The sequence below is a fragment of the Nicotiana sylvestris genome, chromosome 6 (genome assembly GCF_000393655.2).
Source record: "Nicotiana sylvestris chromosome 6, ASM39365v2, whole genome shotgun sequence".
NCBI lineage: Eukaryota > Viridiplantae > Streptophyta > Magnoliopsida > Solanales > Solanaceae > Nicotiana > Nicotiana sylvestris.
The window spans coordinates 51,958,728-51,986,726 of NC_091062.1; the positions used below are offsets into that span (position 1 = coordinate 51,958,728).

General features: G+C 37.7%; 1 protein-coding gene across 1 annotated transcript; it reads left to right on the forward strand.

Annotated features, from left to right (window-relative positions):
* Window positions 1-1,399: 1,399 nt before the first annotated feature.
* LOC104244719 (uncharacterized) lies at window positions 1,400-26,806 on the forward strand. Its single transcript, XM_070150095.1, has 17 exons — window positions 1,400-1,605; window positions 2,334-2,502; window positions 2,839-3,141; window positions 3,238-3,327; window positions 3,758-4,204; window positions 4,330-4,437; window positions 9,529-9,659; window positions 9,758-9,890; window positions 10,216-10,543; window positions 10,633-11,147; window positions 11,262-11,444; window positions 11,520-11,678; window positions 11,912-11,986; window positions 12,282-12,462; window positions 23,106-23,293; window positions 23,819-24,034; window positions 26,071-26,806. The coding sequence occupies exons 1-17, from the start codon at window positions 1,427-1,429 to the stop codon at window positions 26,716-26,718; spliced, it is 4,053 nt and encodes a 1,350-aa protein (XP_070006196.1). The 5' UTR covers window positions 1,400-1,426; the 3' UTR covers window positions 26,719-26,806.
* The last annotated feature ends 1,193 nt before the right edge of the window (window positions 26,807-27,999 follow it).

Sequence of the window (27,999 nt, forward strand, 5' to 3'; positions counted from 1 at the left end):
CGTGAATCGCGGATAAATTAACTAATTTCAAGGAAAGGACCGAATGAGCTTTTTCTATTTAAGTTTTAATTTTCTTCTACATCTAGCTAATTCGAGTGAAAATGGCGTGAGATAACTACTATTTAAGGTGATATTTATTTTTTATCCAGCAATTCTAATGTTGAGCAAAAATAGCCACTACTCTACTAAAATTAATATGAAAAGACATTTTTACCCTTTCTTCCATAGAACCGGAGCCCCGACAATGGCTGTTTAGAGTTTGTTCGTTTTGTTTCAAAGGAAGATTGTCGTGTCGCTAATGGCTTTCCGTCTCGTAGGGTAAGTTGGTTTCAACCTAACTTTTGGTTTATCCTAAGGCTTGTTTGATCTCTGTCTCAATTTTTGGGGGATTTTTAAATTTTTGGTTTGGGTAGAAGACAAATGGCTGCTGGTGCTGGTAGGGCTTTGCTTGGAGCACCAACACAAATCAAGTTCAAAAGTTAAGGACATGTAGTCCTGAACTTAGGGTTATATGTTCAAAAGTTCAAAAGTTAAGGACAATAGGTCCTGAACTTACAGTTACAAGTTCAAAAGTTAAGGACAATAGGTCCTAAAGTCCTGAACTTAGACTAACAAGCTCAAAAGTTAAGGACAATAGGTCCTAAACTTAGGCTAAGAAGCCCAAAAGCTAAGGACAATAAGTCCTGAACTTACAGTTACAAGTTAAAAAATTAAGGACAATAGGTCCTGAAGTCCTAAACTTAGACTAACAAGCTCAAAAGTTGAGGACAATAGATCCTGAAGTTAGGCTAAGAAGCCCAAAAGTTAAGGACAATAGATCCTGAACTTAGACTAACAAGCTCAAAAGTTAAGGACACTTCATCTAGAACTTACAGTTACAAGTTGAAAAGTTAAGGACATGTAGTGCTAAAGTCCTGAAGTTAAGTTCAAAAGTTAAGGACATGTAGTCTTGAAGTCCTGAAGTTAAGTTCAAAAGTTAAGGACATGTAGTCCTGAAGTCCTTAACTTAGAGTTCCAAATTCAAAAGTTAAGGACATGTAATCCTGAAGTCTTGAACTTAGGGTTACAAGTTCAAAAGTTAAGACATGTAATCCTAATGTCCTGAAGTTAAGTTCAAAAGTTAAGGACATGAGCAGAAGAGTATTTTCGTCCGGGAAGTTAAAGTTTATTAAAGCAGTAGTTAAAGACTAAAGATATTTTAAACAGTGGATTAAAAATAAATACATATGGTATTAGTGGACTAAACCTGTCAGGTATTTCAAAGTTTAAGGATAGTTTCTGTAAACACGTATATTTGAGGAATGTACTTTTGTGGTACTACTTACGGATGTTTGCGTTGGAAACAATCCGACCCGCTCCGACCCTTTATTTGACCAAAGTATATACCTGTAAAACTGGTGTGTTTGCTGCAATTGGTAGGAAGAAAATGGAAGGACGTAATGACGACGAAGAAGGTGGAAGCAGCGCCATATTTTCTGAACTCAAACATTACTGCATAGAACTACTGGAACTCCGCTTAAACCCTAAGAAAAACTCCTCAACTCTCTCTCATCTGCTTCAACTTCTTCGCCGCTCCTCTCCTGTTTCTCTCCAGCCCTTCTTCGAGTATGTTCCTTTCTATTTAATCAACTTTTTCCCCCTGCTATCTCAATCCTTAAATTTTACTATGTAAGCTTAACTTTTTTGGATTTAAGTTTTATATCGTGAAAATACAAAGAATTCTTACACTATTAGTTCAATTTAACTGATTATAGCAGGTTATCACTCTATTTTCCAGGGTACCATACTGAGTTACCTATTGTTGTTGGTCAATTTTACTTGATAGTTTAAAACGCTTATACAGTGTCAGAGCACAAAACTTATAACTCAATTTTATTTTATAAACGTGGTGTCTGGGCCAGCCTGCCCGAACCTGGATACCTGCTGTCTTACACCAGAGCACATGTATCAGGTAACTGGCTTGAACAGCTAGGAAGAAATCACCTAGTCTTTTTTCCCTGACAACTTATGGTTCTCAGCTCACCTCATTGATCACTAGGTTACACCTTTGGGTGCACTTAAGCTCAAATTTTTACAATAGATTCTTTATTTTTTTTATTGAAAATAAAGCGGATGTGTGTTATCCATTTCTGTCTCATGTTGTTACATAAGAAAAGAAAAGGAAGAAAAAAAGATGTTTAGCGATGTGCCAACTATTGGTCTGCTTGTAAGACTGCATGAAGAACAGACTCTGGAGAAAATTGCTTTTGATGTTTGATATACATTTTTCTCTTTCATTTTTTAGTCTCTTAATTCAGTGACAGGCAGATTTCTGATTGATTTTTTTTTTTCAGCTTTACATTGTTACCGTTGCTGCTTCTACTGAATGCCGCCGTTGATAGCAGATCATCACACATTGATTCTAACGTGATACCACAGACAGTGAGTGATATCGTGATGGAAGATGCTCTTCATTGTCTAGAGGAACTTCTGAAGAAGTGTTGTTTGGGGTCCGTGGATCAGGTATTTAGACTTTCTGTTTAAGTGCAGTAGCATGATTACTGATAATTGAAGAAAATTTTTGCTACCTTTCATGCCATGCCATGCTTTTAGCATTATTTCTAAGCTTGAAAAACCTTTGGTTATAACGTCAATTCGAAATTCGCACTACCAATAGTAGATAAACTTTTATCTTCTTTCGAGAAGTACCAGTAGTGGATGAACTATTTGAGGGTTCACATCTCCTTTGTCTAAGATTTTAACACTTGGGTTTGATAACCTACCTGTGCAGAAGTAAAAAATATAGCCGTTGATGTTTGATTGGTACTGTTCTCAAGAATCCATAATTTGCTTTTGCAGTTCATTGAACTAACAAAGAAATTGAGTCGCGGGGCGTCACTTTCTCCTCTGGAGGCTTCAGAAGAGTTCCGTGAAGGAGTGATAAGGTGTTTCAAAGCACTGTTGCTTAATCTGCGTTGCTGTTCCAGTGAGTCCTGCTCATGCAAACAAATCAGTGGTTGGCCTTTGCTTCTGGAAAGAAAAAATTTGGATTCTCCACCTGTCTCAAAACTTAAATTCAAGGATGAAGAGTGTTTAGTTGCATTTCTACAGTCTGAAACTGCTTCAATTGCTGTTGGAAATTGGCTATCACTTCTGCTGAAGGTATAATTTTGGTCACCTCGAGGAAAATATATTCTTTAGCCATTCTTCATAGTATTTCTCTAGTATTACTTTTGAGAGTATTTATGGCTTTCTCAGGCAGCAGATGCTGAGGCAGCACGGGGGCAGCAAGGCAGCGCAAGCCTTCGGATAGAAGCTTTTTCCACTCTGCAAATACTTGTTGCTAAGGTTCCTTTTTTCTCCTTTCCAAGCTGCTTTTCCTCTCTTGTAAGCTTTATTATTGGCTTTTCGAATTCTCAGTTATTCCTTCATAGGTTCAATGGAGTTTACTCATGCGAGACCATGCCTTTAACATGATTTAACTTCTTTACTCCATTTAATGCTAGAATTTTTCCCATAAAATGACTGAGAAGTCGTCAAGCAAAGTAGAAATACATGAAAATTATGATTAAGATTCATTGTAGACAAGGTGTCTCTTCTCTTCGTGATACAATAGTATATCTCCAGGTGTTGTTTATCAAAATATACATGTTCATTACCTAGAATCTTGTCAGATTTTGTTAATTTTACTACTATCAGTTTGTTATTCTAGTGCTCAGTCCTAGGCAGCATTGTTCATATAAGTCACATCTTTACGATTTTGTATGATGTCTGGCAGGTTGGCACTGCAGATGCTTTAGCCTTTTTTTTGCCTGGAGTTGTTAGTCAAATTGGCAAAGTTTTGCATATGTCGAAAACGTTCATTAGTGGGGCTGCTGGGAATGCAGAAGCTTTGGACCAAGCGATTAGAAGCTTGGCAGAATTTCTTATGATAGTTCTCGATGACGATTCTAACTTGCCTTTTCTTGATCCGTCACTTGACGATGTCAAGAAAGAGAAATCACCATTGGCGTTTCTGGAGGCACTTCGTCATTTGCCCTCCACTATGCATGATCAAAATTTGAGTGAGGCTGTTGACAGAGGCACCCTTGTACTTAGCTCTACAGAGAGGGAAAGTGTCAGTCCTAGAAACGTGAATGGATCTTTGCGTGTAATTCGTACAAAAGACTGGATTGTTGATACCTCGTCGCATGTTGATAAGCTGTTATGCGCAACTTATCCCCATGTAGGTTATAACAAGTTTCTCACTGGCACTTGAGTTTAGAAGATTTTTTATCAAGTCAATTAAAATTGATAGTTCCATGTTTTTTGACAAACAGTTTAAATTAATAATTGCATTTGTGTTCTCAGCTTTGCATGCATCCAAGCAGAAAAGTAAGACAAGGACTCTTGGCGGCAATACAGGGACTCTTATTAAAAACCAGTTGTGTGTTGAAGGGAAGCAGCTTGATACTTTTGGTGAGGTCCAAACTGGAACTTATATCCTATAATATTTGTATATCTAATAGTTAATGTACAATGGGATTTGATCAGCCCAAGAAAGATTTCTCTTTCATAACAAGTTTCCTTTTCTCTTTCCTTATTCCTCTTTTTTTTTTTAAAAAAAAAAATTGTGTCAAAACTAAGATGCTCTATGTCTGCTCGAACTCTCAGAGTAGCATTGATTTTGAACTGTAGCTTAAATAGTGGGTCAATGTAGGTAGAGAGATCTCCGTTTGATAAGATCAACATTTATGAGAATAGACATAGGATCAATGGGCTTTCGAGTAGTGAAGAGAATTCCCTCTTAAGAGAAGTATACCATTTTCAAACAGAAAAACAAAAGTAAAGTAAGACTGTCCATTTTGGGATTGAGGGAGTCAAAGTTATTGTGCCTATGGTAGTGCTTTTTTAAATTGCAGTTGCTCCAGTCAAGACTCGGGTGACGATAGTTGGGGGGGGGGGGTTCAGACCACTTCCTAGTTGTGATGGGGTTGCACCAGGGTTCAGCTCTCAGCCCGTTTATGGACACACTGATGCGCCACATTCAAGGGGAAATGCCATGGTGTATGTTATTTGCACATGAAATTGTACTGGTTGACAAGACGCGAGGCGGTGTAAATGCGAGACTAAAGGTTTGAAGACAGACCCTAGAATCTAAAGGGTTCAAGTTGAGTAGGACCAAGACAGAATACTTGGAGTGCAAGTTTAGTGATAGGTTCAGTGAAGCGGATAGAGATGTGAGGCTTGATATACAAGTTATCCCTAAGGGAGAGAGTTTGAAGTACCTTGGGTCTATTATCCAATGAAATGGAAAGATAGACGAGGATGTTACACATCGTATTGGAGTGGGGTGGGTGAAGTGGAGGCTAGCATCCGTGTTTTATGTGATAAGAATGTGCCGCCTAAACTTAAAGGCAAGTTTTGCAGAGTGGTGGTTAGACCGACTATGTTGTATGGGACTGAGTGCTGGCTAGTCAAGAACTTGCATGTCCAGAAGATGAAAGTAGCAGAGATGAGGATGTTGAGATGGATGTGTGGGCATAGCAGGATGGATAGGATTAGGAATGAAGATATGCGGGCCAGAGTGGGAGTGTCTCCGCCTTTCCGGTGGAGGATAAGATGCGGGAAGCTAGGCTTAGATGGTTTGGTCATGTGAAAAGGAGAAACAGAGATGCCCCGGTAAGGAGGTGTGAGAGGTTGACACGGGATGGGTTGAGAAGAGGTAGAGGTAGGCGGAAGAAGTGTTGAGGAGATGTGATTAGGCAGGACATGACATTACTTCAGCTTACCGAGGACATGACCCTTGATAGGAAGATGTGGAAGTCGAGAATCAAGATAAACGGCTAGGAGTATTAGTGTTAGACCTGTATTCTGTTACTGTTAGATTTATTACTTGTTGTTCCTCTCATTTCGCTTTTTTAGTATCTTGTTGTTGTTATTGCTTGGTGCTATTGTTTTTCTTCTCGTCTTTCGTGAGCCGAGGGTCTATCGGAACAAATTTCTCTACCTTCAAGGTGAGGGTAAGGCCTGAGTACACACTACCCTCCCCAGACCCCACTTGCGGGATTATATTGGGTTTTTTGTTGTTGTTGTTGCTCTAGCTGATTTGGCTGGATGAGATTATTAATTGTGAAATAAAGTTCCTGCTAATATGCTTCCATATTTTATTCTTTTGAGAAGTAATATGCTTTCATGTTATATTCTGCCTATTAGTATGTAGAAATCTGTTGCATACCATTCAGACATCACATGTCTTAAAAGAGAAAATAAGATTAAAGCAAGACTTGTTTATTAGCTGGCGTTGTGGACCCATTCTATTAGCACTTTGGTCTTATGTAGTAGGTTTAAACTGGCTCTTTCTGTCATATTGCCCTTGGAAGTGGAATTTCATAGTGCTATACCTTGAGATTTAAACTGGCTCTTTCAGACCACTTCCTAGTTGTGATGGGGTTGCACCAGGGTTCAGCTCTCAGCCCGTTTATGGACACACTGATGCGCCACATTCAAGGGGAGATGTCATGGTGTATGTTATTTGCACATGAAATTGTACTGGTTGACGAGACGCGAGGCAGTGTAAATTAGAGACTGAAGGTTTGAAGACAGACCCTAGAATCTAAAGGGTTCAAGTTGAGTAGGACCAAGACAGAATACTTGGAGTGCAAGTTTAGTGATCGGTTCAGTGAAGCGGATAGAGATGTGAGGCTTGATATACAAGTTATCCCTAAGGGAGAGAGTTTGAAGTACCTTGGGTCTATTATCCAATGAAATGGAAAGATAGACGAGGATGTTACACATCGTATTGGAGTGGGGTGGGTGAAGTGGAGGCTAGCATCCGTGTTTTATGTGATAAGAATGTGCCGCCTAAACTTAAAGGCAAGTTTTGCAGAGTGGTAGTTAGACCGACTATGTTGTATGGGACTGAGTGTTGGCTAGTCAAGAACTTGCATGTCCAGAAGATGAAAGTAGCAGAGATGAGGATGTTGAGATGGATGTGTGGGCATAGCAGGATGGATAGGATTACGAATGAAGATATGCGGGCCAGAGTGGGAGTGTCTCCACCTTTCCGGTGGAGGATAAGATGCGGGAAGCTAGGCTTAGATGGTTTGGTCATGTGAAAAGGAGAAACAGAGATGCCCCGGTAAGGAGGTGTGAGAGGTTGACGCGGGATGGGTTGAGAAGAGGTAGAGGTAGGCGGAAGAAGTGTTGAGGAGATGTGATTAGGCAGGACATGACGTTACTTCAACTTACCGAGGACATGACCCTTGATAGGAAGATGTGGAAGTCGAGAATCAAGATAGACGGCTAGTAGGTAGTCGAGAGTATTAGTGTTAGACCTGTATTTTGTTACTGTTAGATTTATTACTTGTTGTTCCTCTCATTTCGTTTTTTTAGTATCTTGTTGTTGTTATTGCTTGGTGCTATTGTTTTTCTTCTCGTCTTTCGTGAGCCGAGGGTCTATCGGAACAAATTTCTCTACCTTCAAGGTGAGGGTAAGGCCTGAGTACACACTACCCTACCCAGACCCCACTTGCGGGATTACATTGGGTTTTTTGTTGTTGTTGTTGTTGCTCTAGCTGATTTGGCTGGATGAGATTATTAATTGTGAAATAAAGTTCCTGCTAATATGCTTCCATATTTTATTCTTTTGAGAAGTAATATGCTTTCATGTTATATTCTGCCTATTAGTATGTAGAAATCTGTTGCATACCATTCAGACATCACATGTCTTAAAAGAGAAAATAAAATTAAAGCAAGACTTGTTTATTAGCTGGCGTTGTGGACCCATTCTATTAGCACTTTGGTCTTATGTAGTAGGTTTAAACTGGCTCTTTCTGTCATATTGCCCTTGGAAGTGGAATTTCATAGTGCTATACATTGAGATATCAAACATCCAGTAGCCATTCCAATATTATGAAATTATCCGGACTTCCAAATTCTTGTTGGCATGTCCATACGCTGCTGGCTCATAGCCATATTTTTTTTTTGAGAAGGGCTAGCTCATAGCCATATTGATTCACAAATATTGACATTGTAAGACATATCGGAGAGTAGGGATGAAATATTTTTTCTTTCTTATAACCAAATGCCCGAGGACTAGTGGCACAAGGTTTGAAACTCGCTAGATAATTGGCCCGTCCCTCCACTTTTCTCGGCTTAAATACTAGGCTTTATCTGTGGGAGGGTTCGAACCCGTGGCATGCGGCAAGAATAAGAGATGTATTTACAATTAATATCAATTAAAAGACACACACTACACATCTGGAAATTTTCCGCTGTGGGACAATTTCTAACTTACTAAACATTTCTTACATTTTCCCTTTACTTTTAATACTAACACTTAATATAACAGGCCTTCTCAAACTCAAATGGGAAGAACCACTAACTTTATTTATTTTGAAAATACAAAAAAGTGAACAATTTTCAGATTAGTGAATGTACTGTAAAATTGCTATTATTGTTGCGGGAACAGTTGTGGGAAAACTTGCTGGAAGTTGCTGGAATCTTGTCAGATATGGTGCTGGAGAAATGGTTGGAATATTGGCCAGATAGAGGCTGTGCTGCCAGAATGGTCACGGGAAAAGAGGCGCGATGCCACTTGAAAAGTTACAAACTAGTCATAGTGCCACAGGAAGGAGTACTGGAAAAGAGGCATGGTACCTTGGAACGATTATTAGAACTGGGCATGGTGCTGTTGGAATGAGCACTAAAATAGGAGAGATACTACTGAATGATCATCGAAATGATGCAAGAATAGTAAAATTATGAAAAGTGAAACACTTGTTCAGGTGGGCAGCATAGGGCCGACCTTCGATATTTGGAAGTTGATTTTTTCCAAGATCATAGAGGTTCTGACACCATGTCAAAAATACGAAAAAGAAGATATGTATTAGTGACTTGATTAGAATTGAATACAAGCCACAGTTATTCATAGGTCTGGAATACTCATTATTTTTACATTGTGGGACAAATATCTGAGTTGACCAACTCTAACTTAACAAAACAGTTATAACATTCTAATATTAAGACATAATATTCTAACAGATGCTGTGGATTGTATCCGTGTGGCTGAGCCACTTGCATAATCTATTGTGCTATACCTGTTTCTCTTGTGCTTTCCTTTCATGGAACTCAATACTCCATAATGTTTCTAGTGATTGCTGCTACAGTCTGTCAAAAGGGTGCATAAACCACTATTGCAACAAACACATTTCTTTACCTTAGACTTTGACTGTGTGAGGAGACTGTAATTGGCACTTGACACTTAGTTTAGTTTTCTGATAAATATCTGCCCCTTTTTAAATCTTCGTTCGGTAATACTTGCAAGCTTGCGATGCCATGGTTTTCGATGAATTGGTACAATTGTAAATATGAAAGTCGGAATTTATTGACATACTCTTGTATATAAGTGAATTGCATTTCTTTTTTTTTTTCTTTTTGGTGCTATTGGGTCCTTTATTAGCAGTCTTGAAGCTTCTTTGAAGTGCAAGATTTTGGTACAGGTATTTTTCATTTTTCACTAACCAAATATTTTATTCTGAATCTATTCTTGGCTCTTGTAAAATGCAGGAAAGTCTATGTGTCTTGGCATGTGATGACTCCGAGGAGGTGTCTTCAGCTTCACAGTTGTTCTTTGGGTATCTGCTCACTTCACATGGAAAGCATCAAATAAAAGATGATGTTAGGGAAGTTTTTAACAGGTCTTTGTAGTCCTAATCTTTTCTCTGTTGAAACATATATATTTGGTAGCGGCCTATGCACTAGAAGTGATCTAATGGACTTTACATCCTCTTCACAGGCTTGTTGAAAAGCTTCCAAAGGTGGTCCTTGGAGCTGATGAATCATATGCAATTGCACATGCCCAGAAACTACTCGTACTGATCTATTTTTCAGGGCCTTGGCTCGTGGCAGACTACCTCCTTCAGTCTCCTGTAGGTGCAACAGGCCTAGCGTTTTCTTTGTTTGTATCCTTTTAAGCAATTCTGAGCTATCAATTCTTAACTTTGGGGTCATTGTTCTTTTCTTTTATGGTTCTCTTTTGCTTGGAGAGGCGGGGTTGAGTGGATGAACGTAAACTCTCCCACCTGCTTGCTTACTTGCCACTGGACACTTGTGGAGCTGCTATTTCTTACATATATTTAATTGTTACAGAATTTATTCTTTTTTCTTTTTCCTTAGCATCATACCTCATTCAGGTCACACTACTTAAAGTGCAACGCCTTTCATCTTTTTAATGCCTTTCAGTGGAATGTGTAGGTGAGATCTGCTCAATTCTTGGATGTTTTAGCCCTCTGTCTGAGTCAAAATTCAGTTTTTTCTGGTTCCCTTGAGAAGAATGTTATAGCAAAGCCTTCCTCATCAGGGTTCATGCATTCCCTAGCAGAGATAAGAGCTGTTAGAGCTGCTGGCTTTGACAATCTGGGAAGTAGAGAGAATCAAAATAGAAGAGTACATGCCACAGAAAGTGTAAAAAATGAGCATCAGCTGCCGCGCATGCCACCTTGGTTTGTTTATGTTGGCAGTCAGAAGCTGTACCATTCTCTAGCTGGGATCCTTCGACTTGTAGGTTTATCTTTATTTGCAGGTTGTTTTTCCCTTCTGAACTTTTTAACCGTATATTTACTTCTTTCCTGACCTAACGTTATGACATTTTCCTTTTGTTGCTTTGACTAGATTCTCGAACTGAGGGGTCTCTCTCTGTTATCATTGACCTTCCATTGGAGAACCTGCGGAAATTGATTTCTGAAATACGGATGAAGGAATACAGTGAAGAAAGTTGGCAATCTTGGTACAACAGGATTACTTCAGGACAATTAGTACGACAGGCCAGTACAGCTGTGTGTGTCCTGAATGAGTTGATATTTGGTTTGTCAGATCAAGCAATTGATGACTTTACCAGAATGTTTAGAGCATATGTAATGGCACCGCAAGAAAATAAGAAGTGTCAAGAAGATGAGAGTCAACATTGCAAAATTGAACAATCTGCACCAGAGGGATCTATTTGGAAGATTTGCCAAGTTAAGGGAGAAAGGAATCATTTAGTTGACTGCATTGGCAGCATATTACATGAATACCTAGCCCCTGAAATATGGAGTCTGCCCGTTGAACTTACGACTGCTTTACAACAATCTGATTGTGAGGATACGAACATTAGCTCGCATTTCTTTAATGACAACGTGATGTTGCAGCAGGAAATTTTCTTTTCCATCTCTTGTTGTGATTGTGGTTTCAATCTTATCAATGTCTTTTCTAGCGGCTCAAATAATGCTTGTCATATTGATGTTAGTTTTGCTATTATCAAACAGGTTATTATTGATGGAACTGGCATCTTTTCAATGTGCCTTGGGAAAGATTTTTCTTCGTCGGGATTTCTTCATACATCTCTTTATATGTTGCTTCACAATCTTAGTTGCTCTTGCTTCCAAATCAGTAGTGCATCTGATGCTGTATTGCACATTGTTGCTGCTATGCATGACTATCCAACAGTAAGCAGCAGCTATGGATTTCTTTCTTGCTGTGTCTTTGAAGGTTACTGACACTAATTATAAAACTTCTTGCAGGTTGGACACTTGGTTATAGCAAATTCAGATTATATAATTGATTCAATATGCAGGCAGCTGCGCTCTCTTGAGCTTAACCCTGATGTACCAAATGTACTTGCTGCCATGCTTTCGTACATAGGAGTGGCACACAGTATATTTCCTCTGTTGGAGGAGCCAGTATGTCTCAACTTTGATATCCTGAAAATTGGAATCAACAAAAAACTTTTTTCTAACTTCTCGTTCTGTTTTGTTGTCTCCAAATGCAACTAGTTTGGAAATGAGGCATATGTTGTTGTAGGTCCTGTCGTCTGTTTTATTATGTCTGCCTCTATGTGTGTGTGTGTGTGTGTGTATGTATAGTTTTTAGTTTAAGTTGCGATATGTTCAGAATGATTTTGTGATTTCTGCAGATGCGTTCTGTTTCCATGGAGCTTGAAATTCTTGGCAGGCATCAAAACCCTGGCTTGACCATTCCCTTCTTGAAGGTGATTTCTGACATTTGCTTACTGTAGTCTAATTTGATATGCACTTACTGATAGATATAGCTGGAGGAGAACAATCAGTTCTCTTAGTCATATTCTGTGTCTTAAAATTAGAAAGTGCATTTCTCTGTCTGTTATGTCTTGCCTGGAAAGAAAGCTCACTTAATTCATGTATCTCTGCATCAGACCTTTTGTTGTGATTTATTGAGCTATCGTTAAATTTCTTTAGATTCTGACTATTGGATGTGGTGCTCTTCTCTATTCAGTTACTTGGTTATAATCTTCCTCCACTCTTCAGGCAATGGCAGAAATAGTTAAGGCATCAAAGCATGAGGCTAGTGCTCTGGTGGATCAAGCAAAGTCATATTATGAGGATGTGGAATCTAGAAAGCTGAATCTGCAGAAGGGGACAGCAAAGATTATTGATGATTCAGGTTCATATAATGATGACAATGTTGGCAAGGAGTGGTCTGAATCTGGTATGTATCCATTAAATCATGCGACAATTGAATATATATTTATATATTATATTAAAAGCACGAAGGCCCTTAGCGAAATGTTGTTCGCCGTTTTTACCTTTTTATAATAGAGTTCACACCGAACAAAATAGTCATTTAATTGATCTTGTAATATTTAGGAGTTTTAAATTAGCTAAAATTATGGTTATTAAATCTTTTCCTATTCGTTTTGCGTAGGAAGTCCAATGATTTAGGATTTTGAGGTTCATTAAAACTTTACCTTATATAATTTTTTATTGGTTCTACATATCATAACTACAATATCTTTTATAATAATTTTTTAATATTTATATTATGTTAATTCTAACATAAATAAATAAATTGACCATAACGAAAACTCCTGAACTTTTTTTACCTGATACGCCTATTAAGGAGCACTTGTGTCACACCCCAAAACCGAGGGGCGCGACCGGCGCTCTACCGGGTAGCCCCAGTCGAGCGGACCTGGGTGCCTTTCCTATCCCACGTGTTACCCCGCGTTTTCATTATCCGTTAACCAAGTGAAATAGCCATTTATGATTTAAAAACATTCCTACGAGATTTACATAATATACATGGTTACTTAGCGTAGTTTACGAGTTACACTGCCCAAATACAAAATACATAAGTACATAACCCACATTTCCTGTCTACGGAGCGTCTAGGGATACAAAAGAGTGTTACAATACTTGCCGGTAACAAGGCTCCGGCTATACCTTACGCAAATACCAAAATAAGATTTCCGGGAGGAAAAGCGGCATGAGCCACGCAGGGCCCCGAGAGGAAAAAGTGGCTCACCAATACAGCTAACGGAAAGTGAAGGAGTGCTACTGTTGGTGGACTGGAGTACCTACTATAGAACCACCTACAATCATAACACGAATGTAGCGCCCCCGGCAAAAGGGACGTCAGTACATTTGAATTGTACTGGTATGTATGAACTAACTTTACCCCAAGTAAAATCAAGAAATACACAGGTAACAAACAGTAATAGAATCAACAATCCAATGCACATGAAAGGAACAACCAAAGCCAAACAAGTTCCACAATCTCTCCTTTTCCCCTTTCAACATTATTTCATCACATCAATGGTTTCACAACTTTCACATATTTTCATTTCAATAGTGATTTCGATCACTTTTCCACCCTTATTACCTCGGCCACCCTTATCACCACAACCCACACCTTATAACTTCGTGTTGCGGCGCGCAACCCGATCCCACCGGACAATCAAATTTCACACGACAACAACAATAATTCACAAAGAATTTTCATAGCATCAGTACCATTTCCATCATATGCAACAACCCGTATACAATTTAAGTCACAACGATAATTGCCCGCGACAAGTCACGTATGATATTACCACAGTTGTTTCAATTGCATCAATTACGATTTCTTTCCATCATTTGTTACACAGTTCTTACCATATGAACACATTCACACACACACACTTGGTTTGTTGCCATTTACTTACACCATTATATCGCGAGACTTAACCAACAACGTTCAAAGCATATTAATCACAAGAATCATCATTTCAAGGAAGCACAAGTTCATATCAACAATTCATAGATGTCACCAAGCAGTAATTCATGTGCAAGGTGTTGTCGTAATCGTTCAACTCATTTACGTCATTTCCCAATACCATCTTTCATTACTTACCACGCAGGGCCATTATACACATTCCCACATTTGGACACATTAACGTTCTTTCATTCGTTAACACATACTCCCATATCGTCATCCTCAAGCATTTACAAGCTTAGCACATAATAAGGTAGGCACATTAAATCACTTTTCACAATCACATATAACACGGTGGTGTGGAAATCAACTAAGACAAATACACATATTTTCATACAAGGTACACATACCGTATGCTCGTCACAACAAGGGGATTCTACAAGAGTTAAAGTGAGTCATACATACCTCAAAGAGCTTTTCCTTAAGTTACTACAACGTTCCGGAAATTCTAGCAATGCCAATCTACTTCGAGACATAACAAAATTGAACACAAATTAGGAAGATATTCATAATTATAGCTCATTCGAGCATTTTATCAAACACCATATGTGCGTTAAATCTTTATGGTCCTTTTATAGAGGATTTCATCAACCCACAACCCATACTTTACCATCTTTAGCTCAACAATGTTTTTACAACCTTTGACAACACATGCAAGCAAGATAACAACTCCAATACCCACAAACATTCTTTATAATTACCCATCTTTAGCTAGATTCAAAATTAAAGGTTAAGGTATAGAATCTTACCTCAAGGATGAAGGGTTAGTGTGGTTTTCCTTGTTAATCCTTTAAGATTTGAGCAAGAGTTGTAGAAGAATTGATGAGGGGTACTTTCTCACTCTAGGGCACTCTCTCACTCTAAAAATATCTGATTTTTGCTCAAGAAATGGTCCCTTGAATCTATTTGACGAAATGAGGTCGTTTTATAACAAAAACCCGATTTTTGCACAGCCGCGCCGCATGGGGCGGCGTGGTAATGAAAAATGTGTTTAGAAACGAAACTGGAGGTGCTCTGATAATTTACACAGCCGCGCCGCCCCAGTAGTGTAAAATTCTGCGCTGCTTTTGGTAATTTGGTCATAACTTTTGATAGGAGTGTCCGAATGACGAACGGTTTGAAGCGTTGGAAACTAGACTCAAAGACCTTTTATTTGATAGGTTGTGCATCACACAAATCCTTATATAACTAGAGATATGATTGTCCAAAGTGAGGTCTTGTGCGCACTCATTTGCAACTTTCGTCTCTTATGAAATTTTCCAACTTGGCTTAGACTTAGGCCTCTCTTTAGACCCCAATTCACTTCTACTATGACTTATACACTTATTAACATATCCAATTGATATCCATAATCTCCTTAATCCTCATTTGCACGCAAGGTAAAATATTTGGCCTACCTTGGCACCACGAAATCTTAAATTACTAAGCAAAATTTTCTGGGGCTTTACAACTTGACTAACCCAAATTTAAAAAATTAGAATTCACTTCTAGAATTCTTTTTCAATTGTGGTCAAATTACAAGTGGTGGAATGTGAATTTTGAGTAATCCCTCGGGGTCTACGGAATTGTCATTCAATTGTTTTTCAAATATAAATAAAATTTTAACTATTGAATCTTTACTTATTTACACTATATATTACTAACATAAGATCAATTAGGATACCACCTGCATAAATCATTATTAATAGGCCTAATATATATATATATATATATATATATATACAACAACAACAACAACAACAACCCAGTGAAATCCCACTAGTGGGGTCTGGGGAGGATATTGTGTACGCAGACCTTACCCCTACCCGGAAGGAGTAGAGAGACTGTTTCCGAAAGACCCTCGGCTCAAAAAGACAAAAGAAGACAATATTAGTAACACCGCAGAAATAATATGGAAGAATATATATATATATATATATGAAAAATAAGAACAACATAAAATCAAGAAGAATGATACAAAGCAAAAGCAAAATAATGTCCCTACCAAACTAGTCTCACAAAGTTATGGCATAAGACAAGACTCAACTACCTCTTAACCTACAACCCTAATACTCGACCTCCACATGTTCCTATCGAGTGCCATGTCCTCGGAAATATGAAGCATCGCCATATCCTGCCTAATCACCTCCCCCCAATACTTCTTAGGCCGCCCTCTACCTCTTCTCAGGCCCTCTGCAACCAGCCGTTCGCAGCTCCTTACCGGAGCATCTGGGCTTCTCCGCTGAACGTGCCCGAACCACCTGAGCCTTGCTTCCCGTATCTTGTCATATATATATATATATATATATATATATATATATAATCATATACTACTATCTAATAAGCCTAAGATATTTAGGATTGCTTCTTCTTTTTTTCCTACATTAAATGAACTATACCAAGCATCTAAAAACGTAAGGTAGTGTTGGAAAACCGGAAAAGTCTCCAAAATAATTTCTTTCGCGACATTTCTACTTTTTTGCTCCTGTTTAAACTAACCAACTTTTACCAATTTTTTTAATTCTTATTTCATGTTACAAATTAATGGCGATAATAAGTAAATTTAGCAATATTGTTACAAGTTATTCAAAATAAAATCTCTAATTTTTCTATATTTGGTTAGTATATATATATATACCTCGAAATCGATTAAGAATTTAATATTTAAATTTTATATAAACTAATATTTTTAAATCTTGATCTTAACGGTGATTTTCACTTATTTCCAAGAATTTTGTGACCTTGTACAATCGAATTTTTATTTTATTCTGGAAAGAAGTTAATTGGAATTAATTCACCATGTTAAAATATAGTAAGAAAAGAACACATTATTCAAAAATATTGTATTAAACACGTTGTTTTCTATGCAATACCTAAATTACTGTTGCATAATCCAGTTAACTAAATGGAAAAGGACTTTAATTTTTTGATATAAAAGAAATTAATATTATTAAGAAAGTTTATTACATCATTTGACTAAAAATTAAGAATTATCTAAGAAATTCTTAGTAGGATTTTTTGGTAATCTGTCACTAATTTGTTGCTAAATAGGAGTAGCGATGAGTTTTTAATGTTTAGCTACATAATTTACCATCGCTAATTTCTTATTTTTTGTAATTGACATGTTTAGATTTCATTGTACCATGATAATCATTTTCAAACAAAGTTAAAACAAAAGAAAGAGATACACAGACCACTAAGCCTTCAAAAATTTCTAGGTTGTTTTCATGCTTAGCTAAATCATCTGCAACTTTGTTGACTAAATAAGTTCAATATTCATCATTTTCAAGAGTTTATATTTTAAAATTTTATTTTTAAAACTCAAACACATTGTTTGAATATTTGTATAATTTTTGAAATTTTACACTCATTGCTATAGGGTACACGCGCATCGCACGTATCCTAAATATATTTCTCTATATATATATAGAGAGAGAGAGTGTGTGTGTGTGTTTTATTTCACCTAAAAATGAAGTAGTTATTCTAGGCTTTTCCTTTTGGTGAGTTGGACTTTATTTTATTTGACATAGGCTTTATTAAGTAGTAGGCTTTCTTGTCTTGTGCTCTAATTTTGGCTGCATAAGTCTGTCACATAAGTCAATCTTTTTTTCAAGCAAAAGTTCTCTCATGCTTCCTCTGTTATTATATTCAGTGATATAGACCTAGTAGCTCCGAGTTGGAAACAGGAATAAGAAGTGTTAAAGATGTCAAAGCCTCGTTTATTTTTTTAATAGTAAGATGTTCAAATTCAAATAAATATCTGATTGTTAAGATTCTTGTCTCTAAATGTGAACAATGAGAAGTTAAGGCTTATGTTTCCTCAACATTCGAATGTCTATAATTTTTCTTGATCTAGAAATAAAATATTGAGATTTAAAAAAGAAAAACTAAAACTCCCTCAATTTCAATTTATGGTACACTATTTCCTTATTAGTTAATTTAAGAAAGAACGACACATTTCTGTATTTGGAATTAATTTAACTTTAAATTTTCCGCTTTATCCTTATTGAGAAGCTTTTATAACCACACACTGTATGACATGTGTAAAATTACAAGTTTCAAAAGTCTTATAATCACACAAATGTTATGGCATGTTAAAGGCCACAAGTTTCAAATGTCTTAGGGCCCGTTTGGAAGAAATTTTTTCCTTTTTTCCAAAAATGTTTCACTTTTTTTCGAAATCAGCGTTTGTTCATAAAATTTCCAATTTTCACTTGAAGATGCATTTTGGAAATTTTCGAAAATTTGAAAAACTCCAAAAAGTTGTTTTTCAAAATTTGCACTCATAAAACTTCAAACACAACCTAAAATTATATTCATGTCAAACATAACTCTAAATTTCAAATACCATTTTCACTTGAAAAACTTTTTCACCCTATTTTGAAATTTTACAATTCTTATGTCCAAACGCCCACTTATAATCACACAAATGTTATACTTACTCCATCCCAATTTATGTGGCACTCTTTCCTTTTTAATCAGCCCTAGAAAGAATGTCATGCTTATTTAGAAATAATTTAACATTGAACTTTTCACTTTACCCTTAATGAGATGATTTATTGCCACATAAATATATATGTCTAATTTTAGATCACAAGTTTTCAAAAATCTTCATTTTTGTCTTAAACTTCATGTCGAGTCAAACACCGCCATATATATTGGGACGGAGGCCACAAGTTTCAAAAGTCTTCCTTTCTTTTCTAAATTCCATGCCGAGTCAAACTAAACAACAACAACAACAAACCCAGTGCAATCCCACACGTGGGGTCTGGGGAGGGTAATGTGTACACAGATATTACCCCTACCCTATGAAGGAAGAGATGTTGTTTCCGATAGACCCTCGATTCAAGAACAATGAAAAGCACACAATAAACAAACAGTAACAATGTCAAGGAAATAAGAGAACAGAAACAAATAGCACAGCATGCGATAGCAAAGAAACTAGGAATACGAAGCTATAAGAGAAGTGCGAAAACTTCTCGACTGAAAGGAGAGGGAACAACCACAACGTTACACCCCAAAACTATACGGAGCCCTTCCGAATGACCTAGAATATAGTCTACTAGACTAGCCAAGAAGGAGTCTAGTAGACTATCTTCGCCCGTGGAGGAGAGTGGAGGAAGTTGTGAAGCTTCTAACTCTAATTACCAACTCGGGACTATATTAGTAAAAAGCCGCATTATCCCTTTACTCAATCCCTCCTTGCTTACCACCATGAACAACACCTTTCCCGATCAATTGGTTTTTAATTACTTAATAAGAAAGATGGCAAATCCTACCATTGTATTTCCTTTTTCCATTTGGATCCTATCAACTTGGAGAGTGTCTAGATTAAGACACTAGAGTATTCGGACTATCAAGATCGACTAAATGAGATGTGGCTGACATGGTAAAAGACCGAAAATAATGCCACATCATCTAACAAGAAGTAACTCGGAATAGGAGAATACAAGACTAGTACTAATACTACTAGTATGACTAGAAGAGACTCTCGACTACCTGTCAACCCACAACCCTAATCCTCGACCTCCACACCCCCCTATCGAGTTAAACTATGTCACATAAATTGAAATGGAGGGAGTAAATAAATATGATATCAAAAAGTATTTTAAAAAAATCTGAATTTATATGGTGTTGTGAAAACTGTTTTTTCAATGAAGGCACATTCAAAAGTCTAGGTGATGGCAACGACGATGGTAGTTGCGAGTTGGTGGCTATTGATGGTGGAGGTGGCTAGTAGCGGTGGTTGTGCAAGTGATGGTTATTCGGTGGTGGTTGTGCAACGGTGGTCTGAAGTGATGGTTATGAAGTGGTGGCTAGAAATAGAGGTGGTTAACGGTTGTGGCAAGTGGTGTAGGTTGGCGGCAACGGTGGCGGTTGGTGGTAGAGATAGTTGGTTATTGTAGTGAAAGTTTTTTTCATGGTGGAGAGTTGGTGATTTTGCAGTGGAGGTTGATGGTGAACATGATTGATAGTGGTCGCAGTGGTGGTTGGTGGTGGGGGTGGTGGCTGGCGGTGGTGGTGGTGCTGTTGTAATGGATAGAGTAATGATAATAACTCACATTCACGGAATTCTTTAGGTTGACGTTTAATGATTTTAATATATAAGATCTTAATGATTCAAACCTATTTATTCGACTCGTGTACCACAACACATGGCACATCGTAGTTGTCCGCTTTAAGTCCATTTGGGACAATGTGGTTGTTGAAGACGTAATTAAGTAAATAAAAGTGTGCTCTCTCTAACAACTTAAACTTTTAGATGAGATGATCATACACTTCAACATGGTATCAGAGCAGGCAGAGGTCCTGGGTTCGAGTCTCACTGCCACCTAATGTGAAAAAGAATTTGCATGTGTTTGACTCATCAAAAAGAATAAAGCCTCGTGTGAGAGGGCGTGTTGAAAACATGGTATCAGAGCACGCAGAGGTCCTGGGTTCGAGTCTCACTGCCACCTAATATGAAAAAGAATTTGCATGTGTTTGACTCATCAAAAAGAATAAAGCCGCGTGTGAGAGGGCGTGTTGAAAACATAATTAAGTAAACAAAAGTGTGCTCTCTCTAACCGCTTAAGCTTTTAGATGAGATGGTCACACACTTCAATAGTGGTGTTCTGAATCAACCCATCTTGGTTCCAATTTTTTTCTAGTGATGAGTGACGAGTTAACCTTACATTCTGAAGAAACAGTTATTGCTGATGAGTGAATTTCTGACTTACAACAAGCTCTGTTTGGTGTCTTTAGAATATTGGGAGTCGAGCAGCGCTACCCTACCTATCTATTATTAATATTTTCTCCAACTACGTTTGCGTTTTTCTAGCAAGTTAGAACTTTCTGGTTAATGTTGGATGTTTCCGATGGCTTTTTCTGGCAATCCCTGGTGGTAAACACATTGATCATACTTCACTTCTGGTCATGCAAAATCTTGTATCATCTCTTGGAACTTATCAAAGCATGCTCGAGAGGACTACTTCAATCCATATAGGGATCAATGTAATTGGCATACCAGACTATTGGAGTCCTTCAGGGCAACAAAGCCTAGCAATTGCTCCATGCATACCTCATCCTCTAAATCCCAGCTTAGAAGTGCTTTCTGGATGTAATACATTGGGCTTGACTACACATGAATTTATAGGACTAGTTAGGTATATATGCCTATAGAGTAACCACTAGGCTTTGTTGCCAGGGGAGTCCAGTTGCTAGGAATGGCGATTACATCGATCACTTCGTGGTCTTGAAATAGTTCACCTTGTGCATGGTTTGGTAAGTTAAACAAAGTTGTTCAGGAATTTGGCATGATCCACTATGGAATTGATTATTTGTGTTCGATCTACATTCTGCTTCAAAACTGTGCATGTATATGATGGTTTACATTGATGATATAGTTATCATATTGTAATGATTAAGAGGGTGTTAATAAGAGGAAACACTTCATTTCGAGACCAAGTATCAACTTCCTAGGTATTGAAGTTGCTCAATCCGCATCAGGTATTGTGATGTATTAAAGGAAGTATATTCTTGAGGAGATAGGGACGAAAGATTGTAGACCTATTGTGGCAGGTCCAGGAAGGATTGCTTTATGAGGATTGACGACATCAGATTGTTGGGTATATAGATGCAGATTGGGCAGGTTCACTCTCTGACAAATGATCTACTTATGGATGCTGTGTTCTGGTTGGAGGCAATCTGGTATCTTAGAAGATTAAGAAACAAAATATAGTTGCAAAATCAGTGGGAGGTAGCATGTATGGAATTACTCGAGGTGTGCGCAAGCTGTCTTAGGGAGAGGTGATTAGGTGGGACATATCGCAGCTTTGAGCTATCCGAGGACATGACCCTTGATAGGAAGGTGTGGAGGTTGAGAATTAGGGTAGAACATTAGTAGGTAGTCGAGTGTTTTCCCTTTGTCTCCCTTAGTTCAGTAGTACTAGTGTTGGTATGGTATCATTTTATCCTTAGATGGTTATTACTACATATTGTTTATCTCCCGCTGTTCAAGATACAGCCATGGGCGATGAGGCACACACCATAAGCACATTTATGCTTGAATTGAAGTGCTATGTATGTGAGGCACAGTGCACCGCTAGTGCGGCATCTAACTTTAGGGTTTAAGTGCACCTCAGCCGAGCTTTAATAACATTACTATTTTGATTTATCATCCTGCATATTATGCACAATTATTGTTTCTAGTTATTAAGTCGAATCTCTTTAAAGAAACCAAGTACAGTACATTTTCATAGTCAGTATGCATCAACTACTTTTGAACCTTTCAATAGTGTTCTTTTTTTAAGCTTAAAAGCTTAGGCAATATGAAAGCTTCTTTATAGCTTGAAAGCATGCCAGTAGAAAACCGTAAAAAAAACATAGTAGAGATGTTTTTATATGCAATATTAAATGTCAATCATGCTATGTGCTGTTTGTATGAATATAATTAGGACAATATCACAAAGACAATAGCTTGCTTTCGTGGCTGTGGTGCTCACAATTTTCTGTTTCCAGTGTAAGATGGTCTTTTTTATTAACTCCAACATGATTTTATCCTGTCCATTCCAATTATCACTCTGGCTCAGTCAACTTTCTGGTGCACTGGGTGTCTAGTTGTGCTTGTCTGGCCAGATTGTCTTCACAGCTCTGTTTGTGGCTCCAGGAATCATGCAGATCAGGCACTCGATGACAACAAGGGGAACTTTGAGAAAAGATAACACAAAGTTTTCTGCTGTCACAAAAGTATACTGAAAAAGGAGATAATAAAAGGTTTTAGTTTGTTGCATCTAGAAAAATATTTTAGAATAATGCTTATTGGTGGAAGGCTTAAACAGTTGCATGTATAATAAAATTTTGAGATCATTGGGATAAAGATGCTTTCACTAGTTCCACCTTGGGAGACACTCTTAAAGAGTTACTCATGAAAATACCAATTGCAAGCACTGACAACATAATAATATTAGAAATTTGTGTTCAACTCCATGATGCTGACATGAAGTATGGTGATATCTTATTCTTGAGTATCAAATTTTCTTTTGGTGTTGAATCATATTTTAAGGAACACTCGTATATAATATTGAGTATCATACCCGATTGATTGCATTGGCCATCTGATGGTATTCTTCTATTAATAGGGATGCGGATCTTCGCCAATGATGTTCATACGCAAATGGAGTGGGAGACTATGATGTTCAAAATGAGTGACTTCAGAAGGATTAGACGAACAGTTGGATCTATTGCAGGTTCATGTTTAACAGCTGCAACTCCATTACTTGCTTCAGCAAAACAAGCAGCATCCCTGGTAGCACTTGATATAGTTGATGTATGGTTTTGAGCTTTATTCTGTCGCAATTAAGTAATTTCACAATGAAATTAAAGTGTTTAAATGCTGAACCTTCTATCCTAATACAAAATAAATTATATGCATACGCAGTTAGGATAGCATGGGTCTTTGGAAATCCCTAACTTCATTTTGTTCCTGCTCAGTAAAAATAAGTTCATGCCTATTCATGATAGGATCACCTTACTGCCGCAGTCCCTCTTATATACCACTTTCCTTTTCTCATGTAAAAGCTTGTCTTAGTCGGCCAGTCTTGTTTTTGTAGATACGTTTTATTCTTCTGACAGAAGATGTAAGTTGAGGATTCCTAATCAAAAAAAGAAAAAATCTAAGTTGAGGATCCATCATACACTTTTGTCTCTTTTTGCTATGGTTGATCATTTATCCACCCTCATATTTATTAAATGCTGCATCTATGCAAATTCCTTGAAGGAACAAACTTATTTACTTACTGAAATATTGCACCTGGAAGATTGCTTTGATTCACTTATTTTCAAACGTCTTTAGGATGGATTTTTGACAATTGCCAAAGTGGAGGAGGCCTACAAGCATGAGAAGGAAATCAAAGAGGCAATTGAACATGTGGCTGAAATGTGTTCATTCTATAGTCTTAAGGATGCTTTAGATGCTGATGCTGATGAATCTACTGAGAACAGACTGCTCCCTGCAGCCAATAAAGTATGGCCTTTTTTGGTTGCTTGTATTCGAAATAAGAGTCCATTGGTGAGTGGCTTTTTAACATTTTTTTGGAAACTTGCTAATCATTTCTGTATCTTTTTAAATTTAAATAGATATTTGACTATTTTCAATTTTATGGCAACTATAATTATGAGATGTGCTGGGGGAAGTACGATTGGAAACTAATAGAATTTAGAAGTTCCTAATATATGGTTTGGATTCTAGGATGCTGATAATAAGCAGTTACCGTGAAATAACTGAATCCATAGTGAGCGGGACGAGAACATGCATGTCCAGTTTGAGCGATCATGCAATAGATTGGACACTGGAAGCAATAGCCAAATCTGTGTCCAGTGGTCAGTGGCTAAGATTTCACGAATTTTGGGCCAAAAACATCCCTAAAGTTTATTTTATAACTTAAATTACATCCTTGAAGTATCTTTGCGAATAAAAATATCCTTAATGTTTTCCAAAGTGAGCAAGTTTCATCCTTCTGTTACCCATTGTTACAAACTAACGGACCCCTACAAAACCACACGTGACATGACATCTGCCCAAAACATCTCCTGCTTCTCCATCCCTGATCGTCAAGGCACACTTTTTGTACTGAAGGAAATACAGTTGTATATATGAAATAGTATTTCGGGTAATTTTCTCGTTTCTGTGATATCTCAGATTTTCTTGTTTTTGGAGTTTTTGATTTCTCCATATTCGGGTCTCTGGAGTTTCAGCATTTCTGTTTTCTAAAACTGCATGTTTTTTTAGCATTTTATGCATTTCTAGTTTTGCACTTCTGCTGCACTTTTTCACTTCTGGAGTACCAATTGATTGTTTTTAGGATGGGATCTGGTGGAAGCTTGTGACAGAACTTCCAAAATTAGTGTTTCTGGTTTAACCGCGAATCTTTATTGGTGAACAATAATGGTGAGACGATGAATTGGGTTTTAACATTTTTTTTTTCCTTTGATGAATATGGGGAAAAGGATGAAAAAAGATGGAAATCTTTTCCTGGTTATGCTGCAGTTATGCTTCATGTTCTAATTGTACATGTCTAGAGTGGAAAAGGATGATTGGATGGTTCTACAAAACAATTTGAAAAATTAATTCCTTGAAATCTCCTCTTGATCATGCTTCGTCTTACAACTTATAACTAGTGATAAGCATCACCCAGAAGCATGTCTAAGTGCAGGGGCGGATTTAGGGGGGCGCAAGGGGGTTCCCGAACCCCCTTCGCCGAAAAAATACACTGTATATATAAGGCAAAATCTGTTTTTTACCTCTATATATTTAGTTTTGAACCCCCTTAACACAATCCAAAAGTGTAGTTTAGTGGTCAAGGGGGATCAAAATCTACATAAGGTCATGAGTTCAATTCCCACTAGATACAATTTTTTTTTTGAACCCCCTTCGTGGAGATCCTGCCTCCGCCACTGTCTAAGTGGTTCTACCAGTGTTATGAGTACAGACTTCAAACAACTCTGTTTGTACCATAACTTTTTGTTTTTACTTCAGAGTTGGGCAAGGGGGTTGTAAAGCAGGGTGTTTGGAGTATATGACATGTGCTGCACGTGATTTTGAGGGATTCTGTTAGTTCTGTAACCATGAATAACAGAAGAATGAAACCTGCTCATTTCGATAAACTTGAAGGATGTTTAAAATGTGTGCTGAGATATTTTAAGGATGTAGTTAAATTACAGATATATTTAGGGATGTAATTGACCAAAAACTCATGATTTCACTGTTATCTTTGTTTCATGAGTACTTTTACATTCTTTAATGATTACCATTAGAGTCCTTAAGATATCTGGAGGTGAAACTTGGTTATCATTCTGACAATGAAATCTTTAGTAGGACAAGGTAAAGAGAATTTTGTCTGATTGGGAGGGACTTGAGAAACATCCCTACCATTTCTTTTTCCTGGTTTTACCATTGTTTGGTCTTTGCTTCCCTTGCCGACCCTCACCCATGAAGGAAAAAGAACTTGTCGAGCAAAATTGAACTTATAAGTTTGTTTCAAAGGTAGTAGTATCGTCAGTAAATCAGCTTTCTGACTATTGGTTTTTCTGTTCAATAATAAGCAGGCTGTTCGAAGATGTGCGCATACAATTAGTAATATTGTGCAAATATGTGGAGGTGACTTCTTTACTCGGCGTTTCCATACAGATGGGAAACACTTCTGGAGCCTTTTAAGTACTTCCCCATTTCAAAAGAGGGCTCCACATTTAGAGGAGGCTCACTTGAAGCTTCCATACCGAGGTGATTCTGCATCTTCAGGAGATCCAGTAGCTGAGATTTCTGATCTAAAAGTCCAGGCCGCAGTGCTCAGCATGCTTGCGGATCTGGCTCGGAATAAACATAGTGCTTCAGCACTGGAAGCAGTTCTGAAGAAGATCAGCGGTCTCGTTGTTGGGATAGCATGTAGCGGTGTTGTAGGCCTTCGAGATGCATCTGTGAATGCCCTTGCTGGACTCGCTTCGATCGATCCTGATCTTATTTGGCTCCTTCTAGCTGATGTTTATTACTCGAAGAAGATAGAGACACCTATGCCTCCTACAACAGTAGAGTTTTTAGAGATATCTCAAATTTTACCTCCACCTTTGTCTTCCAAAGGTTACCTTTATTTGCAGTATGGAGGGAATAGTTATGGTTTTGACATTGATTTTACTTCTGTCGAGACCGTGTTTAGAACATTACATTCCCAGGTTTTCAGTTCACAAATGTACATTTGAGTTCCAATATCTCTAGTGACTTCTTTCTTGTGGTTGGGGTTGAGGGTGCAAAGGAGCTTATTGAAAAAGAAAAAACAGTTGCTCTTAATTTTTTTGCTCAGTGCCTTTAATCTATTTGATAATCATTCAATCCTAGGCAATCTGCACTCTCGAAAGATCCATGGTGACAGGAAGAAGAGTAGCAAAGGGATGTTTTCAGTCAAGTCATGCTATAGATATCACGAAAAGAATTACACTTGAAGCCTTGGCCCTGGAAGCAGATCTGGAAAACAAACCGTAAAACATGGCATGTTTTTCTTGGATAGTGTTAGTTTGATAGTTAAATAGTAGTAAATAACCCTAATATCATATGTATTAGGAGTAGGACATGTATTATATATATATATATATATATATATATATATATATATATAAGGTTTATTGTATCATTGTCAATATTAATTAATAATATAACTCTCCCGTGCATTCTCACATGGTATCAGAGCAATCGTGAGAGATTTATCGCTGTGCATAAATTCCAGCGACTTCGGGAAGAAAAAAATGAGTTAACCGGAGATCTTTTTCCGGCAAACACAGGTCTGCCGCAAGAAAAAGCCACTTTTCGTCAGTGTTGTGCAAAAACCAACACCACCACGAAGTAGATCGGTCTCGACGACCAACCCATAAAAAATTCTCCGTCACCCCCACGCGCTGCCGGAAGAAATTTTCCGGCAAAGCTCTAACGCCCACGCGCCGGCACGTAAGTGTTTCCGGCCAATTTTTGTAGAAACCTCTTCAGGGCAGTATATTCTCCTCGCAAATCCGAGTCTACCCATCCAATTTAAATCAATTTAAGACCACTTTTATATTTTTTTCGTTGTGAATAGTGATTTTTCCGGCGTGAACAGTAATTTTCAGAAGAAAAAAACTGTTTTTTCCGGTGCAACATTATAATGGCATTCGTATTTGAAGCTTTTAACTCACAATCCGTTGGATCCAATGCATTGAATCCAATCCAGATGGTTTCTTTTCCGGATTATGTTGAGTTCCTTCAGTACAAAGCATGTAAACAGACATCTTCAGGGATAGCTTCCGTTGTTCAAACAGATAGTAGCGTGACTTGTGTCTCCCAACCTTCAACCTCTGAGTCTTGGGTCATTGATTCAGGTGCATCTGATCATATTTCTGGTAACAAATTTCTTTTCACTAGTATTTCATATTCTCAATCTCTTCCAACAGTCACAATGGCTAATGGGTCTCAAGCCATGGCAACTGCAATAGGTCAAGCAAGTTCACTTCCTT

Excerpts from the sequence above, each read along its gene's own strand:
- LOC104244719 (XM_070150095.1), top strand. The coding sequence starts at position 1,427 with ATGGAAGGACGTAATGACGACGAAGAAGGTGGAAGCAGCGCCATATTT. Across the intron at positions 3,142-3,237 it reads GGCTATCACTTCTGCTGAAG|GCAGCAGATGCTGAGGCAGC; the intron begins GTATAATTTTGG and ends TGGCTTTCTCAG. Across the intron at positions 3,328-3,757 it reads TGCAAATACTTGTTGCTAAG|GTTGGCACTGCAGATGCTTT; the intron begins GTTCCTTTTTTC and ends GATGTCTGGCAG.